At 38.8% G+C, this 24,473-nt stretch overlaps 1 protein-coding gene across 6 annotated transcripts in view; it reads right to left on the bottom strand.

Moving 5' to 3' along the window:
* The window catches only part of GAPVD1 (GTPase activating protein and VPS9 domains 1), an 81,350-nt gene that overhangs the window by 24,550 nt on the left and 32,327 nt on the right, over positions 1 to 24,473 (bottom strand). For 4 of the 6 annotated variants that reach the window (XM_064578922.1, XM_064578921.1, XM_064578917.1 and 1 more), the window contains exons 4-13: positions 22,575 to 22,661; positions 20,827 to 20,961; positions 20,491 to 20,680; positions 16,769 to 16,929; positions 13,621 to 13,750; positions 11,301 to 11,426; positions 4,785 to 4,958; positions 2,807 to 2,947; positions 1,604 to 1,738; positions 1,014 to 1,133 (exon numbers count right to left, since the gene is read on the bottom strand). In XM_064578922.1, coding sequence (XP_064434992.1) covers positions 1,014 to 1,133; positions 1,604 to 1,738; positions 2,807 to 2,947; positions 4,785 to 4,958; positions 11,301 to 11,426; positions 13,621 to 13,750; positions 16,769 to 16,929; positions 20,491 to 20,680; positions 20,827 to 20,961; positions 22,575 to 22,661 — 1,399 coding nt within the window. The remainder of the gene's footprint in view (positions 1 to 1,013; positions 1,134 to 1,603; positions 1,739 to 2,806; positions 2,948 to 4,784; positions 4,959 to 11,300; positions 11,427 to 13,620; positions 13,751 to 16,768; positions 16,930 to 20,490; positions 20,681 to 20,826; positions 20,962 to 22,574; positions 22,662 to 24,473) is intronic. The other 2 variants (XM_064578918.1, XM_064578920.1) reach the window with 1 other exon arrangement.

Here is a 24,473-nt window from a genome sequence, read left to right as displayed (position 1 = left end):
GTCCTCAGTAGTCCATGGAGACTATACTCTGAAAATTGCTTATTTAGAACAGTGGTTCTGAAATGGGGCTATCTGTTCCCCAAGGGATCATTTGGCAGTATCTGGAGACATTTTTGGTTGTCACAACCACAGGGGAAGAAGGGGGTGCTGTGTTCCTGGGAGAGGCCAGAGATGTCACTAAACATCCTATAATGCACAGAACAGGTCTCCATAACAAAGAACTACCTGGCCCAAAATGTTAATAGTGTTGAGGATGAGAAATCTTGGTTTAGAACAAAAGACACTTTTTGTAAGAAAGAAAAAGTATCTAAAACCCTAGTACATAAAACCACTGCTAGCATTTTGGTATTTCTTTCCTGTGCTTTCTCTATGGTAGTTTTTTTAATGTTTTATTATCTTACATATGAAATTCTTCAGGATAAATTTCCCAAGAGATACTATGTTCTAGTACTTCTAGAGTTTGAAGCTATTTCATACGTTTAAAGATTTTAAAAAAACAGCCACAAAACAAAAACAAAAACAAAAAACAAAACCCAGCTGCATAAATTATGAGTCAGTGCATCAAAATTCACTTAGCAATTCTATTTTTCAACCCTTAGGTTGTTTCTCATTTTCTGCCAATATAAATGTTATGAAGAACATAAGACTTTCTGCATACATGGAATGGCTTCCTGATGACTAATTCCTAAAGTGGACTAACTGAACCAAATTTAGTTTGTGAATTTTCTTTTTTTTTTTTTAAGTAGGCTCCACGCCCAGTGTGGAGCCCAACACAGGGCCTGAACTCACGATCCTGAGAATAAGACCTGAGCTGAGACCAAGAATCGGACGCTTAACCAACTGAGCCACCCAGGCGCCCCTGGTTTGTGAATTTTCAAGGCCTTACGTATGTACTGCCAAATTATGCCCCGAAGTGCTCTATCAACTGATATTATCACCAGCAAAAGTGTAAGGCTGCCAGTTTCACCTGTGAATGTGATCATTTTTAAGTCATTCTCCTTTCCCTTTCTTACCATGAGTTACTTCATCCATGTCTGGACTAGTGACAGAATCTTTACCCCCAAAATCAGAGCTGCACTCAGATCTCAGGTCTTCAATCTTATTGGGAATATCCTCAGAGGTTGCACTAATGCCTTAAAAAAAAAAAAAAAGCAAAAAATAAACAGCAAGAAGAACAAAATAACCACACAAAAAGTATATGAAGTTTGGAGAAATGTAAATATTCTCAAAATTTTTATGTCCCAAGTGCTATACGTGTGAGATGTTTGGTTATCACATCCTTTATTGTACTACTGCCTAAATATGCTTACCTTGATTTGTACGACATAATCGCAAGTATCATGTGGTATCTAAATACAGTAGCAGAGGCCACTAAGAACAGATGGAATTAGAGAGGGAACTCACAGACTGTTTGCCAATTACTTCAACAGGCTCTAGAAAGCCACATGTTAAGTTCTCATGGATTTAAGGTCCCACGGAAATAATTCTGTTTCCTGGAAATTCCTCAACTCTTAAATACAACACATCTCTGTTATCAACTTAATAAACGAAGCGGTGGGGCCACACCCTGCAATCCTTATTCCTTAAAACAAGACCGACATACCCGACACAACACTGAGGCCTGGTGTGCTGGGGCGGGAACTGACCTCCCTGACATCCGTATCATCAGATGTGCTACCTAGTCCCGAACAGCTCTCCAGCTCTTGTAGACGCTCCTCCTGCTTTAGATCCGGGGCCTCTACACAGAAGACAGGAGGTGCCACGTGAGTGATTCTGTTAGCACGCCGCAGGTTCAGCTTGTGACCCACATGAGGAAAGCTACCAGAGTGTGAATGACATCACTGTAAACAGATTTCTAAGTCTGGGCCAGTTAGCAAAGTTAGTTAGATCGAGTGTTAAAGAAGCTTAGGTTGTGATTTTCATTCCAATATAGGCCAGTTTGTTGTGCAAAGGTGAAAACTCTGCCTGTAGATCACTAATCTCATAAAATATGCTGTTGGTTAAGAAGTAAACTCAACAAGAGAATACAGAATAGCTTAACATTAAACCAAACATTTTCTAAAAAATAACTCCTACGAACACTCAATAGATCGTACGCTAATGCCACTGTCTCCTTATGTAAAGGTCAGCATGTCTGAGTGCATTAATATTATAAAACATATCAGAATCACTTAATTATTCTTGAGCCCAGTAGATCAGATAGAATGTAATTCAGATATACGGTTACTTAAATTTGCATTCTGGTAGTTGACATTGAATTGAAAACAAAGTTTTATCTTCATAATCAGAAAAAAAAAAGAAATGCAGTATTTGAGAAAAGAGAAAGTACAAAACACTTTATATATATTTGTAATAATCCTACACAAAATAATTCTCAGGACTCCAGAGTCTCAATTTCAGTACATTTCAAAATTAGATCTCTTTTAAAGGGTCAAGTTCTCCCTGGGATGAACCTGGGCACGCTTGCCACGCATCCAACCGCTCAGGGTTCAAGTTGTACTGCTATTCCTATTTTGTGATGAGTTAGTGGGAGATACCAACCTGTGTCACACACAGAACTCTGGTGAGTTGCTAACAAATACTTACAAATACCTGAACACAGAGCCAAAAAGCACCTGCCATCTTAGCCCATGCCATCCAACTGCATTTTTTCCCGATGGACAGAAAATGCCCGAACTGTCCATCTGAAATTCTTAGTAATATGGTTGTGTCACACTTGACAAAATGTACATAGTATAGGAATTAAGATACCTTACATTTAAAACTTCTGTGCAAATCAAAAAGCAAACAATGACGGCATACTGACCTGAGTCACTTGGCAATACCTCTACACTCCAAGCTTCGCTTGTTGTCTCTGATATGGTAGAACCAGTGCAGGGGTCAAGAAGCACTGACCCTGAACCTGGCAGGCACAGTAAACTGCCTAACATGTTCTCTGCTGCTGCACCTGTATAACCAGTGGGGAGCAAAGGGTTAACGAAGATCCTGATGTAAAGAGCAGTGATAACGGAGAAGGGCCAAACACTGAACTAACTGTCATCTCTACTCTATCCACAAGAAGGAAGCCAAGGTAAGTGTAATTTCAATCAACAGCACCACTAAAAACACAAATTTCCGACTTTGGTCACAATGGCAAAAGCTCCTTTTTCTCAGTTTCCTCCTGTTCACCTTGGACTCTCCATAGAGAAAACATCCATCATTAGGTCAAGTCATTTCAACTATCGTTCATCTTGGTTGTGTAGCACATTTTTACATGTGCCCCAAAATTCCTAAAAGGTATAGTCCTCACAGGGATTAAAAACACTCAAATGGAGACACTAAACCACAGAAAGTTATACTGGCCAAATATGTTCTCTTCTGGCACGTTAGCCACATATTCAGAGCAATAAAATATATTTGCAGGAAAATACACATCTCTGTAGCATGCATTCAACTGCAAATACAGCTCACTGCTCAAACAGAGCTCTCTGCCAAGAAGAATACTACTTTGGCCCCTGAAACAAAGTAATGCAAAACCAATTAAGAAATCTGTTTACACTACTTAAAAATACAAATAGAAAGGATTAAACATTATTATACACCCGTGTTACAAATACTCAAGTTCAGGATGCTCCATGACGGCTGTCTGATAACGCCTAACAAAAGAACAATTCTACTGCAGTGCATAAAAAACTTTTGGCAAAAGGTTACTGGTGAAAGTTACCTTTTAAAGATATATAAAATAATTACAAATAAAATAACGTCTGGAATTTGCCTAAATATAACAGGGGGAGACAGGGTAAAAGGGGTAGTGGGAGAAGAGATGAGACAAAACTGGCCACGTGTGCATGTGTAATAGTTGAAGCTGAATGACTGATACACAGAGTACGTTCTTCCCTCTTGTATTTGCCTGAAACGCTCCATGATTTAAAGAGAAAATGAAGATGCTGCTTATAGGACTGTATGAAATCTTTCAGAACTCACAGAACAGTATCCTAAAGAGGGTGAATTTTAAACTATGTAAATAGTATCTCAATAAAATTGATATTTAAAAAAAAAAGAGGGCGCCTGGGTGGCTCAGTCGGTTAAGCGGCTGCCTTCGGCTCAGGTCACGATCCCAGGGTCCTGGGATAGAGTTCCGTATCGGGCTCCCTGCTCTGCGGGGAGCCTGCTTCTCCCTCTCCCTCTGCCTGCTTCTCTGCCTACTTGTGTTCTCTCTCTCTCTCTCTGTCAAATAAATAAATAAAATCTTAAAAAAAAAAAAAAAGAAAAAACTAATCACTCTTTGGAAATGAACTAATCCTTCCAGAAGAAATTCCTTTTTTTTTTTTTTCTCCTTAAGTAAGCTCTACACCCAACATGGGGCTTCAACTCACAGCCCTGAGATCAAGAGTTGCATACTCTACTGAGTGAGCCAGGCGCCCTATTAAATTCAATTTTTAGAGAATCTCAGTACTGTATTATTCTGAAAGATTTTATGGCTATAATCTATAAGAATTTTCATTTTCAGGTGAGGTGTGTAGTCTCAAAAAGAATATCCTCAGAATATATACTATGCCCTGAAAACAAGAAGCTAATTCAGAAGACTGGTTTTTCTTTTTTGGCAGGGGAGGGGGAGTTAAATGCAGATAGGGAAAAACGCTACCTATATTTCGGTAAAGAAAAAAAGACACAAATGCCTTGTTACATACAGTTATCTCAGCTTCCTAGGTCTGTCTGTCTGAGGCTGAAGTCCCCGCCCATGAAGGGCAGGTAGATATGAATAACTAAGCAGCAATCTTCCAGAGAAATTAAACAGCAGTTACCTGCAATTTCTTGTAAGCGATCTTCATCAATGTTAGGGTCGAAATCACTTCCCAAGACATCTGTACTCCAGGTCTCACTCACTGTTTCTGATATATCTCTGTCATCTGTCAGTCCCATCATGTCACGTATTTCAAACTTCCTTAACTTATCATCAAGATTATCTTGTGTTGTAGCTATCAGAAACAAAATTATGCACTTTAAAAATGGCAGCACAGCTATTTTTTTAAATCAACTTTAAAGGTACATATTTTATCAGTAACACTGAGCATGCAATACCAACACTGAATTATCCCCCTACAGATGTACTGTTTCCCTCTCTGAACTAAGCTCAGCATATGTACCCCCATTTCTGACAGATTAACTGGGGCAACCTCTACAGTGTGATTCTGATAAAAAATTGGGATATATGGCAGCAGACCTATCCACAGAGACCTGGCAGGCCAGAAAGGACTGGCAGGATATATTCAGAGCACTAAATGAGAAAAATATGCAGCCAAGAATACTATATCCAGCTAGGCTGTCATTGAAAATAGGAGAGATAAAAAGCTTCCAGGACAAACAAAAACTAAAGGAATTTGCAAACACCAAACCAGCCCTACAAGAAATATTGAAAGGGGTCCTCTAAGCAAAGAGAGAGCCTAAAAGTAATATAGACCAGAAAGGAATAGAGATCATATACAGTAACAGTCACCTTACAGGCAATACAATGGCACTAAATTCATATCTTTCAATAGCTACCCTGAATGTAAATGGGCTAAATAAATCAAAAGACACAGGGTATCAGATTGGATTAAAAAACAAGACCCATCGGGCGCCTGGGTGGCTCAGTTGGTTAAGCGACTGCCTTCAGCTCAGGTCATGATCCCACAGTCCTGGGATCGAGTCCCGCATCGGGCTCCCTGCTCTGCGGGGAGCCTGCTTCTCCCTCTCCCACTCCCCCTGCTGTGTTCCCTCTCTCGCTGTGTCTCTCTCTGTCAAATAAATAAATAAAATCTTTAAAAAAAAAAAAAAAAACAAGACCCATCAATATGCTGTCTGCAAGACATTCATTTTAGACCCAAAGACACCTCCAGATTTAAAATGAGGGGGTGGAAAACCATTTATCATGCTAATGGACATCAAAAGAAAGCTGGAGTGGCAATCCTTATATCAGGCAAATTAGATTTTAAACCAAAGACTATACAATAAGAGACGAGGAAGGACACTATATCATACTTAATGGGTCTATCCAACAAAAAGATCTAACAATTTTAAATATCTATGCCCCTAACATGGGAGCAGCCAATTATAGAAGCCAATTACTAACAAAATCAAAGAAACACATTGACAATAATACAATAATAGTAGGGGACTTTAACACCCCCCTCACTGAAATGGACAGATCATCTAAGCAAAAGATCAACAAGGAGATAAAGGCTTTAAATGATACACTGGACCAGATGGACTTGACAGACATATTCAGAACATTCCATCCCAAAGCAACAGAATACACATTCTTCTCGAGACTGGAACATTCTCCAGAATAGATCCCATCCTGGGTCACAAATCAGGTCTCAACCGGTACCAAAAGACTGGGATCATTCCCTGCATATTTTCGGACCACAATGCTTTGAAACTTGACCTCAATTACAAGAGGAAAGCTGGAAAGAACTCAAATATATGGAGGCTAAAGAGTATCCTACTAAAGAATGAATGGGTCAACCAGGAAATTAAAGAATTAAAAAAGCTCATGGAAACAAATGAAAATGAAAACACAACTGTTCAAAATCTTTGGGATGCAGCAAAGGCGGGCCTAAGAGGAAAGTATATAGCAATACAAGCCTTTCTCAAAAAAACAAGAAAGGTCTCAAATACACAACCTAACCCTACACCTGAAGGAGCTGGAGGAAGAACAGATGGGACTGACAGGAAGAACCCCTAAACCCAGCAGGAGAAGAGAAATAATAAAGATCAGAGCAGAAATCAATGAAATAGAAACCAAAAGAACAGTAGAACAGATTAACGAAACTAGGAGCTGGTTCTCTGGAAGAATTTTAATAAGATTGATAAAGCCCTGGCCAGACTTATCAAAAAGAAAAGAGAAAGGACCCAAATAAATAAAATCATGAATGAAAGAGGAGAGATCACAAAAAAATACAAACAATTATAAGAACATATTATGAGCAACATATGCCAGCAAATTAGACAATCTGGAAGAAATGGATGCATTCCTAGAGACGTATAAACTACCAAAACTGAACCAGAAAGAAATAGAAAACCTGAACAGACCCATAACCAGTAAGAAAATTGAAGGAGTCATCAAAAATCTCCCAACAAACAAGAGCCCAGGGCCAGATGGCTTCCCAGGGGAATTCTACCAAACATTTAAAGAAGAATTAATACCTATTCTTCTGAAACTGTTCCAAAAAACAGAAATGGAAGGAAAACTTCCAAACTCGTTTTATGAAGCCAGCATTACCTTGATCCCAAAACCGAAGACCCCATCAAAAAGGAGAATTACAGAGCAATATCCCTGAAGAACATGGATGCAAAAATTCTCACCAAAATATTAGCCAATAGGATCCAACAGTACATTAAAAAGATTATTCACCACAACCAAATGGGATTTATTCCTGGGCTGCAAGGTTGGTTCAACACCCGCAAATCAATCAATGAGATAGAATGCATTAATAAAAGAAAGAACAAGAACTATATGATACTCTCAATAGATGCAGAAAAAGCATTTGACGAAGTACAGCATCCTTTCTTGATTAAAACTCTTCACAGTGTAGGGACAGAGGGTACATATCTCAATATCATAAAAGCCATCTATGTAAAACCCATGGCAAGTATCATTCTCAATGGGGAAAAACTGAGAGCTTTTCCCCTAAAGTCAGGAACACGGCAGGGATGTCCACTATCACCACTGCTATTCAACATAGTACTAGAACTCATAGCCTCAGCAATCAGACAACAAAAAGAAATAAAAGGCATCCGAATCGGCAAAGAAGAAGTCAAACTCTCACTCTTTGCAGATGATATGATACTTTATGTGGAAAACCCAAAAGACTCCACCCCAAAACTGCTAGAACTGATACAGGAATTTAGTAAAGTGGCAGGATATAAAATCAATGCACAGAAATCAGTTGCATTTCTATACACCAACAACAAGACAGAAGAAAGAGAAATTAAGGAGTCGATCCCATTTACAATTGCACCCAAAACTATAAGATACCTAGGAATAAATCTAACCAAAAGGCAAAGAATCTGTACTCAGAAAACTACAGAATACTCATGAAAGAAATGGAAAAACGTTCCATGCTCATGGGTTGGAAGAACAAGTATGTGAAAATGTCTATGCTATCTAGGGCAATCTACACATTTAAAAGAATCCCTATCAAAATACCATTAACTTTCTTCAAAGAAATGGAACAAATAATCCTAAAATTTGTATGGAACCAGAAAAGACCCCAAATAGCCAGAGGAATGTTGAAAAAGAAAAGCAAAGCTGGTGGCATCACAATTCCGGACTTCAAGCTCTATTATGAAGCTGTAATCATAAGACAGTATGGTACTGGCACAAAAACAGATGCATAGATCAATGGAACAGAATAGAGAGCCCAGATATGGACCCTCAACTCTATGGTCAACTCATCTATGACAAAGCAGGAAAGAATGTCCAATGGAAAAAAGACAGTCTCTTCAGCAAATGATGTTGGGAAAATTGGACAGCCACATGCAGAAGAATGAAACTGGACCATTTCCTTACCATTCCTTACACACACTGGACCATTTCCTTACCATTTCCTTACACACACTGGACCTTTCCACACACAAAAATAGACTCAAAATGGATGAAAGACCTAAATGTGAGACAGGAATCCATCAAAATCCTTGAGGACAACACAGGCAGCAACCTCTTCGACCCCAGCCACAGCAACTTCTTCCTAGAAACATCGCCAAAGGCAAGGGTAGTAAGGGCAAAAATGAACTATTGGGACTTCATCAAGATAAAAAGCTTTTGCACAGCAAAGGAAACAGTCAACAAAACCAAAAGACAACGACAGAATGGGAGAAGATATTTGCAAACGACTTATCAGATAAAGGGTTGGTATCCAGAATCTATAAAAAACTTATCAAACTCAATACCCAAAGAACAAATAATCCAATCAAGAAATGAGCAGAAGACACAAACAGGCATTTCTGCAAAGAAGACATCCAAATGGCCAACAGACACATGAAAAAGTGCTCAACATCACTCGGCACCAGGGAAATACAAATCAAAACCTCAATGTGGTACCACCTCACACCAGTCAGAATGGCTAAAATTAACAAGTCAGGAAATGACAGACGTTGGCGAGGATGTGGAGAAAGGGGAACCCTCCTTCACAATGCAAACTGGTACAGCCACTCTGGAAAACAGTATGGAGGTTCCTCAAAAAGTTGAAAATAGAGCTACCCTATGACCCAGCAATTGCACTACTGGGTATTTATCCCAAAGATACAAATGTAGTGATCCGAAGGGGCACCTGCACCCCAACGTTTACAGCAGCAATGTCCACAATAGCCAAACTATGGAAAGAGCCCAGATGTCCATCGACAGATGAATGGATAAAGATGTGGTATATATGTACAATGGAATATTATGCAGCCATCAAAAAAATGAAATCTTGCCATTTGCAATGACATGGTTGGAACTAGAGGGTACTATGCTAAGTGAAATAACTCAATCAGAGAAAGACAAGTATCATATGATCTCACTGATAAGACGAATTTGAGAAACAAGACAGAGGATCATAGGGGAAGGGAGGGAAAAATGAAACAAGATGAAATCAGAGAGGGAGACAAACCATAAGACGGGGGTGGGAGGGATAGGGTGGCTGGGTGACAGACACTGGAGAGGGTATGTGCTATGGTGAGCGCTGTGAATTGTGTAATTCATGAATCACAAGACCTGTACCCCTGAAACAATATATTATGTGCTAATAAAAAAAAATGGGATATATTTCCCTCTCTGTGTATTTGCACAGGCCTTGTTACTTGCTTTGGCTAGAAGAGTAAAAAAGTGTGCCAGTTTCAAGGTTAGGCCTCAAAAGACCCTTAAAAACTTCTGCCTTCTTTTTCTTCCTTGCTTCTGCCATGAGCACAAGCTTAAGCTAGCCTGCTGGTGGATGAGGGACCACATGGAACAAAGCAAAGGTCATCCTAGAGCAGCCAGCTCTCCTCACTGACCAACTATCCCCCAGCTAAGTTAGCAGAGCTCCCTACTCAACCACCAGTGACTGCAGATACATGAGTCAGCCCAGTCCAAATCAGAACCACCCAGCTGACCCACAGACATGAGCGCACAAATAAATGTTTGTTGTTTTAAGTCACTAAGTTTTGAGATGATTTGTTATGTAGCAATTACTCTGGAAATAGTTAACTGATAAGCCCATACTAAAATATTTTCTTCATTTGACTTGAATACATCCCCCTGAAATACAGAGTTTCCTCTCTTCCCTTGACTAATGAGAAGCAGTCTATAATTTGTCTCAATTTACTTCTTAACCTAGTGTTCACAAAATGTAGACCACCAACCACCTACATCAGAACAGCCACACTTACATCAGAATCACCTAGAGGGCTTGTTAAGTGATATTCTTTCAACTTCTGTCTTAAGGTATTATTTTAGGTTTCTCTCTTATGTGCACAAAATTTAATCCTAACTGATATGACAAACTAATCCAGTAAAATATAATATTACTTTTATTTAAGCCACACATATCCCAACTGGCAATGCTCTTTTCCTTTATGAAAATGAACTGAGGTCTCAGACCCAGCTGATCTGCAATCTGCCCTCAACACTCCTTCGAAGGTCACCAGTGATCTTTAAATGAACAAATCCAAAGAACTTTTTCAAATTAATCTTCTTAAAGCACAATATGTATCCATCTACTTTTCAATCCTTACCCTACATTATTCCCCTATTTGATAGTTCCTGAGTAAGTACTATGGTTTCCCACTTCCCTGACTTGCTTATACCATTCTATTCCTTCACCTAGAATGCCCCATCTTGAGTTTCTGCCAACGCAACGTGAGCTGGGCTTTAAGGCTATAACATTTTCTTCCACTAAGCTTTCCCCTACACTTCCAACCACACGTATCTCTCACTCAGAACTGCCAAGGCACTTTTATAATACTTTTAGACATTTGTATACCATCTTCTCCCTAGTCTAAGTTCCTTTAACCCCAAGTATTTATCTTTGTATCCCTTAAAATGTCAATATTACAGAATTGAAATGCTAACTATTATAGAATTCAAGCAATTCATTTTAATTATTCTATGTAGCTTAAGCCTAAAAAATTCAGTTACCAACCAAACATTTTTAAGAACTGAAAGAACTATGAATAAATGCAAGTTTAATGGTCATTATATAATCAACTTAAACTTATTCTTTTACTGAACACAGCCAATCTACATGGAAACACACAGTTTATCTTGCAGCCAGGTAAATTCTTTGCTACTTGAGCAACTGTGTTCAGCTTCACTTTACCTTGCTCATGCTCTAATAGCTGTAGAGCTTCAACTCCATTACTCCCAGAAGGTCCTGCTCCAAGTTCTGATACAGACTCTCCTTCCAAGTCTAGAGAGGATACTGAATTGGAGCGATTTGACGGACCTAGAGAAATGTTTATACTGTGAGTGAGCTTTTTAAAAGTCATGAGCCACCATGCAACTTTTCATGCCTTCAAAACAGACTGAAGACTGATTAAGGTACATTTATTTATTTCTATGTATGTATTTATTTTATTTTATTTTATTTTTTTAAAGATTTTATTTATTTATTTGAGAGAGAGAGAATGAGAGAGAGAGAGAGAGAGCAAATGAGAGGGGGGAGGGTCAGAGGGAGAAGCAGACTCCCTGCTGAGCAGGTAGCCCGATGCGGGACTCGATCCCGGGACTCCAGGATCATGACCTGAGCTGAAGGCAATTGCTTAACCAACTGAGCCACCCAGGTGCCCCTATGTATGTATTTATTTTAAAGAGAGAGAGTATACAAGCAGGGGGCATGGGGAGAGGCAGAGGGAGAGAGAGAATCTCAAGCAGAGTCCCTGCTGAGCATGCCGGATGCAGGGTTTGATACCACAACCCCGAGATCATGATCTCAGCCGAAATCAAGAGCCAGATGCTTAACCAACTGAGCCACCCAGGTGTCTCGAGGTGCTTTTAATACTGCATCCATACCTTAAAATTACACACGCCCTTTAAGCCAGCAATTGTGCTTCTAGGAATTTATCCTAGGAAACAATTCAAAAATTCATCCAAAGTTGCTTGTCAAAGGGCTTTTTATAATGCTTGAAAAGCAGAAACAATCTATATGTTTAATCATACAAGAATGTTTAAATTATCCCCACCTGAAGTTAAAGAAAAAAAAAACATTAAGAACCTAAGATATTTAAGAATGTTAAATTACAAAGGGAAATGTCACTGCTATACTGTTAAACAAAAAAGGGTTACAAAACAACATAAGCCTACTTTTGCTATAAATAAAAATCAAAATGCTGTTATTAATAGAATGGTAGGAGCTCCTGGGTCGCTCAGTCGGTTAAGCATCCAACTCTTAATCTCAGCTCAGGTCTTGATCTCAGGGTCATAATTTCAAGCCCCATGTTGGGCTCCACACCCAGGAAAAAAAATAGAATGGTAAAAATTACAGATGATTCCATTTCTTTTCTGCATTTTCTAGAATGAATGTACATTACTTCTGTTCTAAAACGTTAGAGAAAAAGGAAAAGCTATTATGTTTTGTTTAAAATGATAGTAAACTTGGGACGCCTGGGTGGCTCAGTCGGTTAAGCGTCTGCCTTCAGCTCAGGTCATGATCCCAGAGTCCTGGGATCGAGCCCCACACTGGGCTCCCTGCTCAGCGGGAAGCCTGCTTCTCCCTCTCCCACTCCCCCTGCTTGTGTTCCCTCTCTCACTGTCTCTCTCTGTCAAATAAATAAATAAAATCTTTAAAAAATAAATAAATAAAATAAAATAAAAATTAAAAATTAAAATCTTTAAAAAAAATAAAAAGATAGTAAACTGAACTTTCTTCATTAAAAAAGTCTGTCCTCATACATGAAATGACAAATTCTCACTTCACAATCTACGCTTTTAATTTTCTAATTTTATTCCATTTCCATTGTATCTTCCTGCTTCATAAAGGTGTATGTGTGTGAATAAAGAAATACAGAACATTGGGCGCCTGGGTGGCTCAGTTGGTTAAGCGACTGCCTTCGGCTCAGGTCATGATCCTGGAGTCCCTGGATCGAGTCCCGCATCGGGCTCCCTGCTCGGCAGGGAGTCTGCTTCTCCCTCTCCCACTCCCCGTTTGTGTTCCCTCTCTCGCTGTGTCTTTCTCTGTCAAATAAATAAATAAAATCTTTAAAAAAAAAAAAAAAAAAAAAAAAAAGAAATACAGAACATTAAAAGTATACACAACATCCTAAAATACTAGTGAGTCCATTTTTCCCATCTAGACATGCACTATATCCCTCTAAAGGAGCTCCATAAGCTTTGGTATACATTAATTAATACTAGAGAAACTTGGCATTATTCAAGGCTCAATGAAGACTTGTATCTTCTCCATTTTATATGATCAAAGGTCTCTTGCAATCTTTTTCTTTTTTAATTTTTTTCTTGCAATCTTCATTTATTCCAGAAACAATCTTTATAGCCAACTGTTCAAGGTCATTAGAAGAAAACTTCATTACTCTCCTCAGGTTGAGGAACAGATGGTATAATTATAATTTATAAGGCTCCTTTAAAGATCACAAAACAAAGTATTACTTGAATCACACAACTCTTTGAATGAAGTAACCCTTCACCTTCAGATATTCCTTCCAGATTATCACTGCAGAGGGAAAAGCGCAAGGTTTTATCAGGTTTACCGTGGAGTTTGTTTTCATCGACAGGGACATCTCCTTGTCCTCCATCTGAAAGTTGCATGTTTAGGACCTGAAAAATAAAATGCCAGAAAAAAAAATAAATAAAAATAAAAAAATAAAAAATAAAATGTCATTGGTTTATCAGAACTGAGGAGATTACTAATAGGAAAACAGACCACAGCAAATGCATATTTACGTTCTTCTTAATCTTAAAATTCTCATTTTTAACTAAAAACCCATTCACAAGATTCTGATCAAGCTTTTAAGTACCCTTAGAATAAAAGTAGATCAGTTAAAACAAAAGTGAACCTATGCCCTTCCATCACCCGGTATCGGAGATTGAACAGGCAATCGGGTATAGTGAGTAATGGGTAGGATCATAAGAATCAAAAGGCTTTGCAATCAGCAAGCTGGTGGTCCTTCTGGCTCTGCCATGTGCCAACTATGTAATCTTGGGTAAGTGATTTAAGCTTTATCTTTAAAGAGTCATGGTAACAGTATTCATGCCATGGAGTTGTTGAGGATTAAATTAAAAAATGCACAGAAAGCATTCTGCATGGCAAAATGACATTAAATTTGCAGTACATTTTTTTGAAAGTTAATAAGCTAATTTAACAGGAAGAAAACATAGGAACAAATTATCTTGTAGGCACCAGAATTCAATCAATCCAGTTTGAACCTTGTCTCGATCACCATATAGACAGCCACAAAAGTCCATACCAGAAGCTGAAGTGTGACTTCACAGCCATCTCTAGCTTAGAGCTGATGGCCTTTTTACAAGGTTTCTATTTGTTAGATGACTTCCAAATAACAGAATTACTTTTCACTACATACAAGCCTCATAACTCTGCTGGAAACATGGATCTCCAACCTAATGAAGAACTGAGTGCTTTGCTAAAAGTCTAACAGCATGTTTAAGCACACCTGGAACTCGAAATCACAGCCACTGAGATCCTAGGCTGTTGGCAGAATATGAAGGAAGAATAGTCTCCTCACTTAAAAAGAAGAAAAATTTAAAAACCCAAAACCCTCTAGGTGCTGTTTTGGCCCTGCATTTAAATGAGTAAATTAGAGGGTTTTTTAATGGCTCTACACCTTTATTCATGTGATGCTTTTAAAAAGCCATTCAAGGGTGCCTGGGTGGCTCAGTTGGTTAAGCGACTGCCTTCGGCTCAGGTCATGATCCCGGAGTCCCAGGATCGAGTCCCACATCGGGCTCCCTGCTCGGCGGGGAGTCTGCTTCTCCCTCTAACCCTTCCCCCTCTTGCGCTCTGTCTCTCACTCTCTCTCTCTCTAATAAATAAAAAAATAAAAATAAAAATAAAATAAAATAAAATAAAAAGCCATTCAAAAATAGAGTTATTTTGGGGTGCCTGGGTATTCAGTTGGTTAAGCGTCTGACTCTTTTTGGCTCAGGTCATGATCTCAGGGTTGTGAGATGGAGCCCCACGTCCAGCTCTGCACTGGGTGTGGAGCCTGCTTAAGATTCTCTCTCCCGGGGTGTCTGGGTGGCTCAGTGGGTTAAGCGTCTACCTTCGGCTCAGGTCATGATCTCAGGGTCCTGGGATAAAGCAGCATGTTGGGCTCCCTGCTCAGCGGGGAGTCTGCTTTTCCCTCCCTCTCTGCCCCTTCTCCCCTCCCCCTGCTGGTGCTCTCTCTCAAATAAATAAAATCTTTAAAAAAAAAAATAATCTCTTCCTCTCCCTCTGCTCCTCCACCCTCCCTCCCTCTCAAATAAATAAATAAATAAAAATAGAATTATTTTCCTATTTGCTTGAAATTAAATGCAGACATAAAATTTTTACATTTTGTATTTTTAAGATAACTTGGTACTTTAAACTCATAGTGAGCAACGTACAAAGAATCTTCAGGAAAAATCTATCTAAAGGCCTAGAGAATGATAAGATTAACAGCAAACAAAAGGCTCATACCATAATGAAAATATTTCCCTGCACAGGGATTCAAGGCTGCCAGAGCTGGGAACTGGAGGAAGGTTAACACGGGAAGGTAAAATGCCACAGAGCTCCCTGACTGAAATTCAGCAGTTGTTTTTCCTCATTCAACATTCCCCTAGATGTTGTAAGTTTATTACATTCCAGAGTTCCTAAAAAGTTAATTCAGACAGTTTTTGCCAGCTCATTTGTGGGGGGGGGGGGGGGGGGGGGTGTGCAGAGTTCTGGAGTTTGACAGAACTCTTTCCTAACGGTCACGCCACAGTTCCAAATACGGCTGTATCAACCACTACCATCATTTCATCGACCACTAGAACTGGTCCCTTCATCCCAGGTCATGAATAGGTTTGTTGTTGTTTTTTTTTTAAGATTTTATTTATTTATTTGACAGAGAGATAGAGCCAGAGAGCACAAGCAGAGGGAATGACAGAGGGAGAGGGAGAAGCAGGCTCTGCACTGAGCAGGGAGCCCGATGCGGGACTTGATCCGAGGACCCCGGGATCATGACCTGAGCCGAAGGCAGATGCTTAACTATCTGAGCCACCCAGGCACCCCATGAATAGGTTTTCTTAACTAATAAGCAGTCCGTGTTGAATATAAAATGTTGCTTCTTTTTTATTTCATTCTTTTTGCCTCTGTCCCAAGCTCTTCTGTTTACAAATATCTTAAAAGCGATGCCCACATCCCAAGACCATTTCTTCAAAATATTTTACTTTCTTCGTTTTCAGTTCTGTCTTCCATTTCTTCCTAACCAACCAAAGAACAGACAGTATTTCTAAAGAATCTAGCTCTCTAAAGCAAGAATACCACTAGATCATTACAAAGAAACAAAAAACATTTCCTACAGGTCACTGGAAAAGTCTTTTCAATTTCCATACTACAATTTCCTGGCTTCCTGTCTCTTCTATACAATGAGGAAAATTCCTCTTGGTGTAGACCTAATCACCAGCTACCATGCTATCAATTCAATGTATTAATGTGAAAGGCCCCCTAGAACTATTCAGAGGGAGTCTGGCATTTAATGCACTCATTAAATGCATATTGACTTACAAAAGCAAGAGACCATGAATGAGAAAAAAAAGAAGCTAATTCCTTAATATTGATGGCTATAAGTTAAATTAACAATACATTCATACCTCATTTTCCGACATCATCCCTGGAGTGAGTTGGGGACCTGTCCCTAAGGAAATGACCAAAACCTCTTCTGGCTGTACTTCCTGGATGGTTTCTTGAGATGACCCTTCATGGTCCATATGTAAGTCCATTAGCACATTGGTGCGGCTTCTACTTCGAGTTGCTAATAAAAAAATATTCAAATATGATAATTTAGAGAACAAGACAAGATGAAGAAAATGGTACAGTAAATATAAAAATGTATCTTCTATTAATGTACTTGCACATGCACAAAAAAAGAGGGGTGAGAATATGAATTTAAAAAAAACCCCTACATCTTCCCAGTTACTCTAATGACTGACACAGATTCTCCTTCAAAACTGATAGAAACAATAGTCTATGTGTATCTGATATTGAGTGACACACGGATGAGCACGCCTGCAGAACAGCAAACACATCTCTCAGCTTAAGGCTTGGAGTAACAAGAAGAGCACTACCTTATTTCTTATCAAGATACCTTCAACTATTTCTCCTATAAAAGGATTTAACTGCCACTGAACTTACAAGCATCAAAAAACTTCATACAGAAATCTGAGAGCCATATAAAGTAATATATGCTAATTGGACAACCATTGACAAAATCAGAATCAGTTTTTGAAGACACATTGATTTTCCTGAAATGTACTAATCTCCTTCCAAAAATGCAGGAAAAAAAGAGTTCCCTTCCCTTCTGCTTTATAGAAACATTCTAAATTAATGAAAAATCTAATTATTTTGCGGTGCTTTTTTTCTATAAGTAAGCAAGCTTTACCTATAAGTAAAAACAAGTAATACTTTTTTCTAAAATAATCATCCTACACATCTTACAAGAACTTTTGGACACTGAAAGATTTAGATAGTTTGACAATTTCTCCATGAGTTTAAGTCTTCTGTGATAAGCTTCAAATTTCTTTCAGACGGCAGTAAATTTCAGTACAACCGGAATACTAAATAGAAATTCTACTTCAGTGCAAAATAATCAAAAGCACAGACATAAAGCAAAAACACTCTATAATAACAAAAGTCTTTCAACTTCACTTTGAAAGCTGACCTACTTGAAGACAGAAATATAAAGAATCCTCTTCCAGCGCCTGGGGGCTCAGTCCGTTGAGCTTCCGACTCTTGGTTTCTTGGTTTTGGCTCAGGTCATGATCTCAGGATTGTTGGATTGAGCCCCATGTCAAGCTCTGCGCTCAGCGGGGAGTCTGCTTGAGATTCTTTCCCTCTTCTTCTCTCTCTGCCCCTCCCCACCCCGTGTGTGCACCCACTCTCTCTAATAAACAAATAAATCTCAAAAAAATATATAGAGTCCTCTACACAATGCTGTAGATCTGTTCATTAATCACTCTTACTTTCAAAATCCAGAGCACAGATCAACTTCCAAAAGTCGAACACAGGCTCACTCCCACCTTTTATTTGCTGACCCTCACTCACTGTCTTCTACTGAACTGTGAACTTAAATCCAACTTTATGAACAACTACATGAATCTTAAGCAACAAACCTTATAATTTATAAAAATGCAAGTAATCAAAATCCATGTAGCAATTCACATAAAGCAAAAGCAACATGCACATGGAGCACACTTTCATATACTATTTCTTCAATGAAAGTTATATAAGAAGAGGAAGAACAGCCTATTACCCACCAAATGGGGTTACTAGAATAATATGAGCAGTGAGATTGGTGGCTGAGGGATCCCAGGCAGTGATGGCTGCTAACTGTTGTCCTGGGTTGCGAAAGCATTAAACAGAAAGAAAATCAACCCTCTGAATAATGGACACATTTTTTAAAAATATGAAATAAATTCAATGACCAGGTCATATGACTATACAAAGTAATAGTGGGCAAACATTTGAAGTTTATTTTCCATTATACCCATATTTAATGATACTTCTAGATGACAAAGAATGAAAGAACTAATGTACAGGAGTGAATGGAGGAAAAAAATCTCTGATTTACTAAAAATCATTTATTTCTTCATGTTAAAAAAGTGCAAACAGGTTATAATATTAAAAATAACTGAGTGCTGGGGCACCTGGATGGCCAGTTGGTTAAGCACCCAACTCTTGATTTCAGTTCAGGCTGTGATCTCAGGGTTGTGAGATCGAGCCCCACATCAGGCCCCACGTTCAGTGGGGAGTCTGCGTCTCTCTCTCTCCCTCTGCCCCCTGCCCTGCTCGTGTGCTCCCACTCCCTCTCTCTTTCTCTAAAATAAATAAATATTTTTTAAAAATCACTGAGTGTCAGGGGCGCCTGGGTGGCTCAGTCGTTAAGCGTCTGCCTTCAGCTCAGGTCATGATCCCAGGGTCCTGGGATCAAGCCCCACATCGGGCTCCCTGCTCGGCAGGAAGCCTGCTTCTCCCTCTCCCACTCCCCCTGCTTGTGTTCCCTCTCTCGCTGTGTCTCTCTCTGTCAAAATAAATAAATAAAAAATCTTTAAAAAAAAAAAATCACTGAGTGTCAAACTTCATTTTTTTCTATTTTTAATTCTGAAAACGGACATTTTGGGATGATGAAAGCCAAAGACTTGAAGATACGATGCCATATTTTTGTTGATGATATTATTCCATATTAGGTTAAATGTAAGACGGATTAATTTTAAGAAACTGTCAGTTCTTAACAAACCAGCTCATGGAAGTTTAAAAATGAAATCCCATTCTTCAAAATGTGTAAAATAACTATTAATGTTCACTAACTGTTGCTAAGCTCATTTTCATTAAAAAATGGGCACTAAAACACTGCTCCCTTGGCCTAAACACTCTTTCTCTCCCTCTCTGGTCTACTTTGTCTAACTCCCATTCATCCTTCAAGAGAAAGTATATGCTTCACTGTCTCCAGGATCTTCTCCTGACACCATCGCCAACATGGGTGCCCCATAAGCCTCCATGTGTGCTTATCTCCATCAAACACAGCATAATGACAGCAACTGGCCTCCTCTTATTCTCCCCAACTAGACTATCAGCAACTACCAGAGCAACGGCATATCCTAGTGGTCTTTGTATCCCCAGTGTCTAACACGGTGCCCCCCCATGCAGGGTAGTCATTACACCTACTCTTTTTGCATGGATTTTTTGCATGAATTAAATGAAACAACATCTATAAAGTGCTCATCCACAGTCTGGTACAGAGTACATGGTAATGCTAAATGTGTGTGTGTGTTTGTGTGTGTGTATAGATAACAGATGTTTACTAAGTGAATAAAACAATTTTAATTAAACCCAATTCTTAAACTTGACAAAATGAAACCTTTATTTTATAAAATAACAAAGATAACCTTAGCTCACTTGATAAAAATTATTAAAAATAACAATAATGGAAAAGTTGTAACTGTATTTTCAACTTTACCGACAGAAACCTCTAAGTTATTATTATATTATTTAGAACTTTGAAGAAATGACAGGGCTATATAATTCAAATACTGACACTTTCAAAATTTTCCCAAAAAAGTTACAAAAATATCAATAAAGTATACTGTAGATGGCATGATCTCAATTAATTATGAAAAGTATGTCTAGATAAAGCTAAAGCCTACACATAAACCTTAACTGGTCCAATTTTTAAAAATTGTATTAGTATCAGTAAACACAAAGGGAAAGGCTTTCCCAAATTATTTAAAACCATATTCCAAAACACTGAGCAGTAATAAAGGTCAATAAAAAGACACTATATTTAAGGGAAAGCCCGAATATGAGAAATGCTCTTTACCTATAGGCAATCGATTCTTTTTATTTGCTGGAGTGGTTGCTGGAGACAGCTGAGGAGTATTATAGGGAGTCATTTCCAAACTGCTGCTTTTTCCTGGCTTTGCCTGGGGCAGGTTTGCCAATAAATTGTCAAGAGCCATCCTATCTTCTCTCAGTTGATCTCCAGACATCACACTCTTCATAAAATTCACCTGGCAAAGGTAAAAGGACATTAGCTAGTGAGATCAATTTTTCAAACACAGTATCTATTTCTCACACAATGTACTTATCTATGACTCTGCCCATGCTTAGATAAATTACTTTTGAGAAAAATCCTATTAAAGAATAAGGCCATTACCAGAGTAATAAGCTGACTATAGGTTATATAAACCACAGTTCTGCTCAAGCCTTCCAGAAGATTAACGGAGGACATTGGAGGGGTCTCCACTGCACGGCCCCCAATCACAACATCAAGAAAAGCAGCAACACAGCTCTGTTAAACAGGAAAAGATCACAGTGAAATATTTCCTCTTTAAAATAAGGGGACAAAATTTCTGGTTAAGGTAGACAAGCATGCAAAAGTTTTTCTTCTTGAAAATTATCATAAACCCAACAATGAAAAAATTAAATTCTTTTTAAATTGACACAGAATTGTCTCCATGAAATTCTGGTATGTGAAAGAAACATGACACAAAACAGTGCACACTCCCCTACCATTTGTGAAAAGGGATGGATGGGGTGACTGGGAAAACATATGTAAGAATTCGCTTGTATACATATAGACCTCTTGAAGAAAACATGAAAGACTGAGAACATCGAGAACCTTTTGGGGAGGAAATAAAGGTTAGAGATCAGAGGTGAAAGTGGAATTTCACTATAAACCTCTGAATTTTAAATAAGGCTGAATGGGGGGAAGGGGGCGCCTGGGTGGCTCAGTTGTTAAGCGTCCACCTTCGGCTCAGGTCATGATTCCAGGGTTCTAGGATCAAGCCCCGCATCGGGCTCCCTGCTCCGCGGGAAGCCTGCTTCTCCCTCTCCCACTCCCCCTGCTTGTGTTCCCTCTCTCGCAGTCTCTCTCTCTGTTAAAAAATAAATAAAATCTTAAAATAAATAAATAAATAAATAAGGCTGAATGTATAGCCTACTCAAATATGATTAAAATCTAATTTAACTGAACAATGCTATAAAACATATTTATGAAATACACTTAAATTATACAATTGTCGCTCATTTGCTTTTGTGATTTTTTTAATTACACTATTTAAAGATTTATTCATCCATTTTAGAGACAGAGAGTGCGTATGTGTGTGCACACACATGCACTCAGTGGGGAGGGACAGAAAGAAAGGGACAGGGAGAGAATCTAAAGCAGATCCCGGCTGAGCACAGAGCCTAACCTGGGCCAATCTCAGGACCGTGAGATCATGATCCGAACAGAACCCAAAACTCAGACACTCAACTGACTGAGCCACCCTATTTATTTTAAGGCTTTTTTTTTTTTTTTTTTAAGTAATCTCTATGCCCCGGGGTGCCTGAGCAGCTCATTGGACTCCTCATTTCTGTTTTGATCAGGATCTCGGGGTCATGGGATTCAGGCCCACAGGGGGCTCTGCACTTAGCATGGGAGTCTACTTGAAATTCTTTCCCCCTCCCTCTCCCTCTGCTCCTCCCACTGCCTGCATATGCACGCCCTCTCTAAATAAATAAATAAATAAATAAAATATTTAAAGTAATCGCTACATCCAACATGGGGCTAGAACTCAAACCCCGAGATCAAGAGTTGCATGCTCTACTGACTGAGCCAGCCAGGCACCTTATCAAATTTTTAAAATAAAATAATCTTAAAAGCTCTTTGGCTCTCATTACAGTGGCATCTCCTTAACACTTCAATTAAGTGAGAATTAGTAATCTTCAGTTACATCTTCCTTTAAATGCTGCTGATCCAACATTGTATTCTCTACAGCTATACCAAGGGTAATTGAAAAGAGTAATTTATTTTTAATAAATTAAAGGACAAGATTAAAGAAAGACAATAGTTAAGTTCACTAATACTTTGGCAAAATTTTCTATAAATGGTATTTCACACAAGATAGTATTCATTCTTACTTTGTCAAATTTTCCAAGGCTGCTCTTTGTCCGGGGATCTCCCTCTTCAGAGCCGGTCATTGCCAGTTGCTGCAAAAGGCGGCCAACCTGTAATCCAAAGCAGTAGTTGGGAGACACGGGCTATAGATACTTACAAATTCTTCTCTATGAAACTGCTTCCATTCTAGTCTAAAAAGCTGTCTCATAATAATATTTACACCATCTGACCAGGCATGCAAAGTAGGGTCCCAAATTAAATGTGTATCTTCTCTACATCAGCTTTTACTATATTTAGATTAAGAGTTATAGACAATAAATAGAAAATTTTATTTTAACATTACATTGACAATAAGAAATAAAAATATAATACCTTTGTTTCTGGTATTATACTTTTGATACATTTAGGAATTTTAAAATTCACTGCAAAAGTTGATTCAAATTACCTGAAATTAATATTAAGTACTTTTCCCTTTATAGTTCACAAAATTCTCAAGGTAGAATTTTTTTTCTAGATTTAAAAAATCCTACAGAACAGAGCTGCTTGGAAAGTAAATGTTAATTCACAGAGCAAGTTCCTTACTGGTAAAAGAGAACTGTTAATCTACTCTCTTTACTTTTTTTTAGATTTATTTATTTATTTCAGAAGAGGCAGGAGGGACAAAGGGAGAGAATCTCAAGCAGACTCCCCAGTGAGCACAGAGCCCAACATGGGGCTCGATCTCACAAACGTGAGATCATGACCTGAGCCAAAATCAAGAGTCAGACGCTTATCGATTGAGCCACCCAGGCGACCCTAATCTACTCTCTTTAAAGACACTTTGAGGAAAGCTTGTATCATACAGTATCATCTTAATATCTGGTATAATTCCCTTTTTTACTCATTTTGAGAAAATAAGTGATTCAATCTCTATTGGAACGACAAAAATAAAAACCTACAACTATACTATCTTAAGAATAAATTTATTCTTTCATAGATGATAAAAAACTTTAAGTTTTATTTCAGGGATTTTTATATAGTTAATTGCTAAACATACCAACATAAGAGAAATGCCCATGGGAAGAAAAAACTTATCATTAAAAAAACATCATCCAGGGGCACCCAGGTGGCTCAGTCATTGGGCGTCTGCCTTTGGCTCAGGTCATGATCTCAGGGTCCTGGGATCGAGCCCCATATCAGGCTCCCTGCTCCGCGGGAGGCCTGCTTCTCCCTCTCCCACTGCTTGTGTTCCTGCTCTCACTCTCTCTGTCAAATAAATAAATCTTTAAGGGAGCCTGGGTGGCTCAGTCGTTAAGCATCTGCCTTCGGCTCAGGTCATGATCCCGGGGTCTGGGATCGAGCCCCACGTTGGGCTCCCCACTCCGCGGGAAGCCTGCTTCTCCCTCTCCCACATCCCCTGCTTGTGTTCCCTCTCTCGCTGTCTCTCTCTCTGTCAAATAAATAAATAAAATATTTTTTAAAAAATAAATAAACAAAATCCTTTAAAGAAGTATCATCCAAAGATATATTACATTCTAAATAAACTCAGTTTCTTCTTTACAGTATTTCTGGAGGATAGGATATGATTAAAAAATTCCCTTAAGAAATAATAACATAGGAGTGGCTGGGTGGCTCAGTCAGTTCAGCATCCGACTCTTGATTTCAGCTCAGGTCATGATCTCAGGGTTGTGAGATCCAGCCCTACACAGGGCTCTGCACTGGGCGTGGAGCCTGCTTAGGATTCTCTCTCTCTCCCCCCTCTCTCCCTCTGCCCCTCCCCACTCCTCTTCTCTAAAAAAAAAAATAAGTAACATGATTCCAGTAGTTCTCATGATAAAGGGGAAAAGTGCTAACATAAATCCAAAACTCCTCTTTCTGAAACTGAGGTCCAGAAGAGTTTCAGATTTTAAAATTTGAAGATTTTAGAAAGGTTGATTAGTGCA

Source organism: Mirounga angustirostris, unplaced genomic scaffold (assembly GCF_029215605.1).
Source record: "Mirounga angustirostris isolate CCGP_5_RB_7025 unplaced genomic scaffold, mMirAng1.0.hap1 SCAF_15, whole genome shotgun sequence".
Lineage (NCBI taxonomy): Eukaryota > Metazoa > Chordata > Mammalia > Carnivora > Phocidae > Mirounga > Mirounga angustirostris.
Note: the sequence above shows the minus strand (reverse complement) of the source record. Positions and strands in the feature narration are given on the sequence as shown.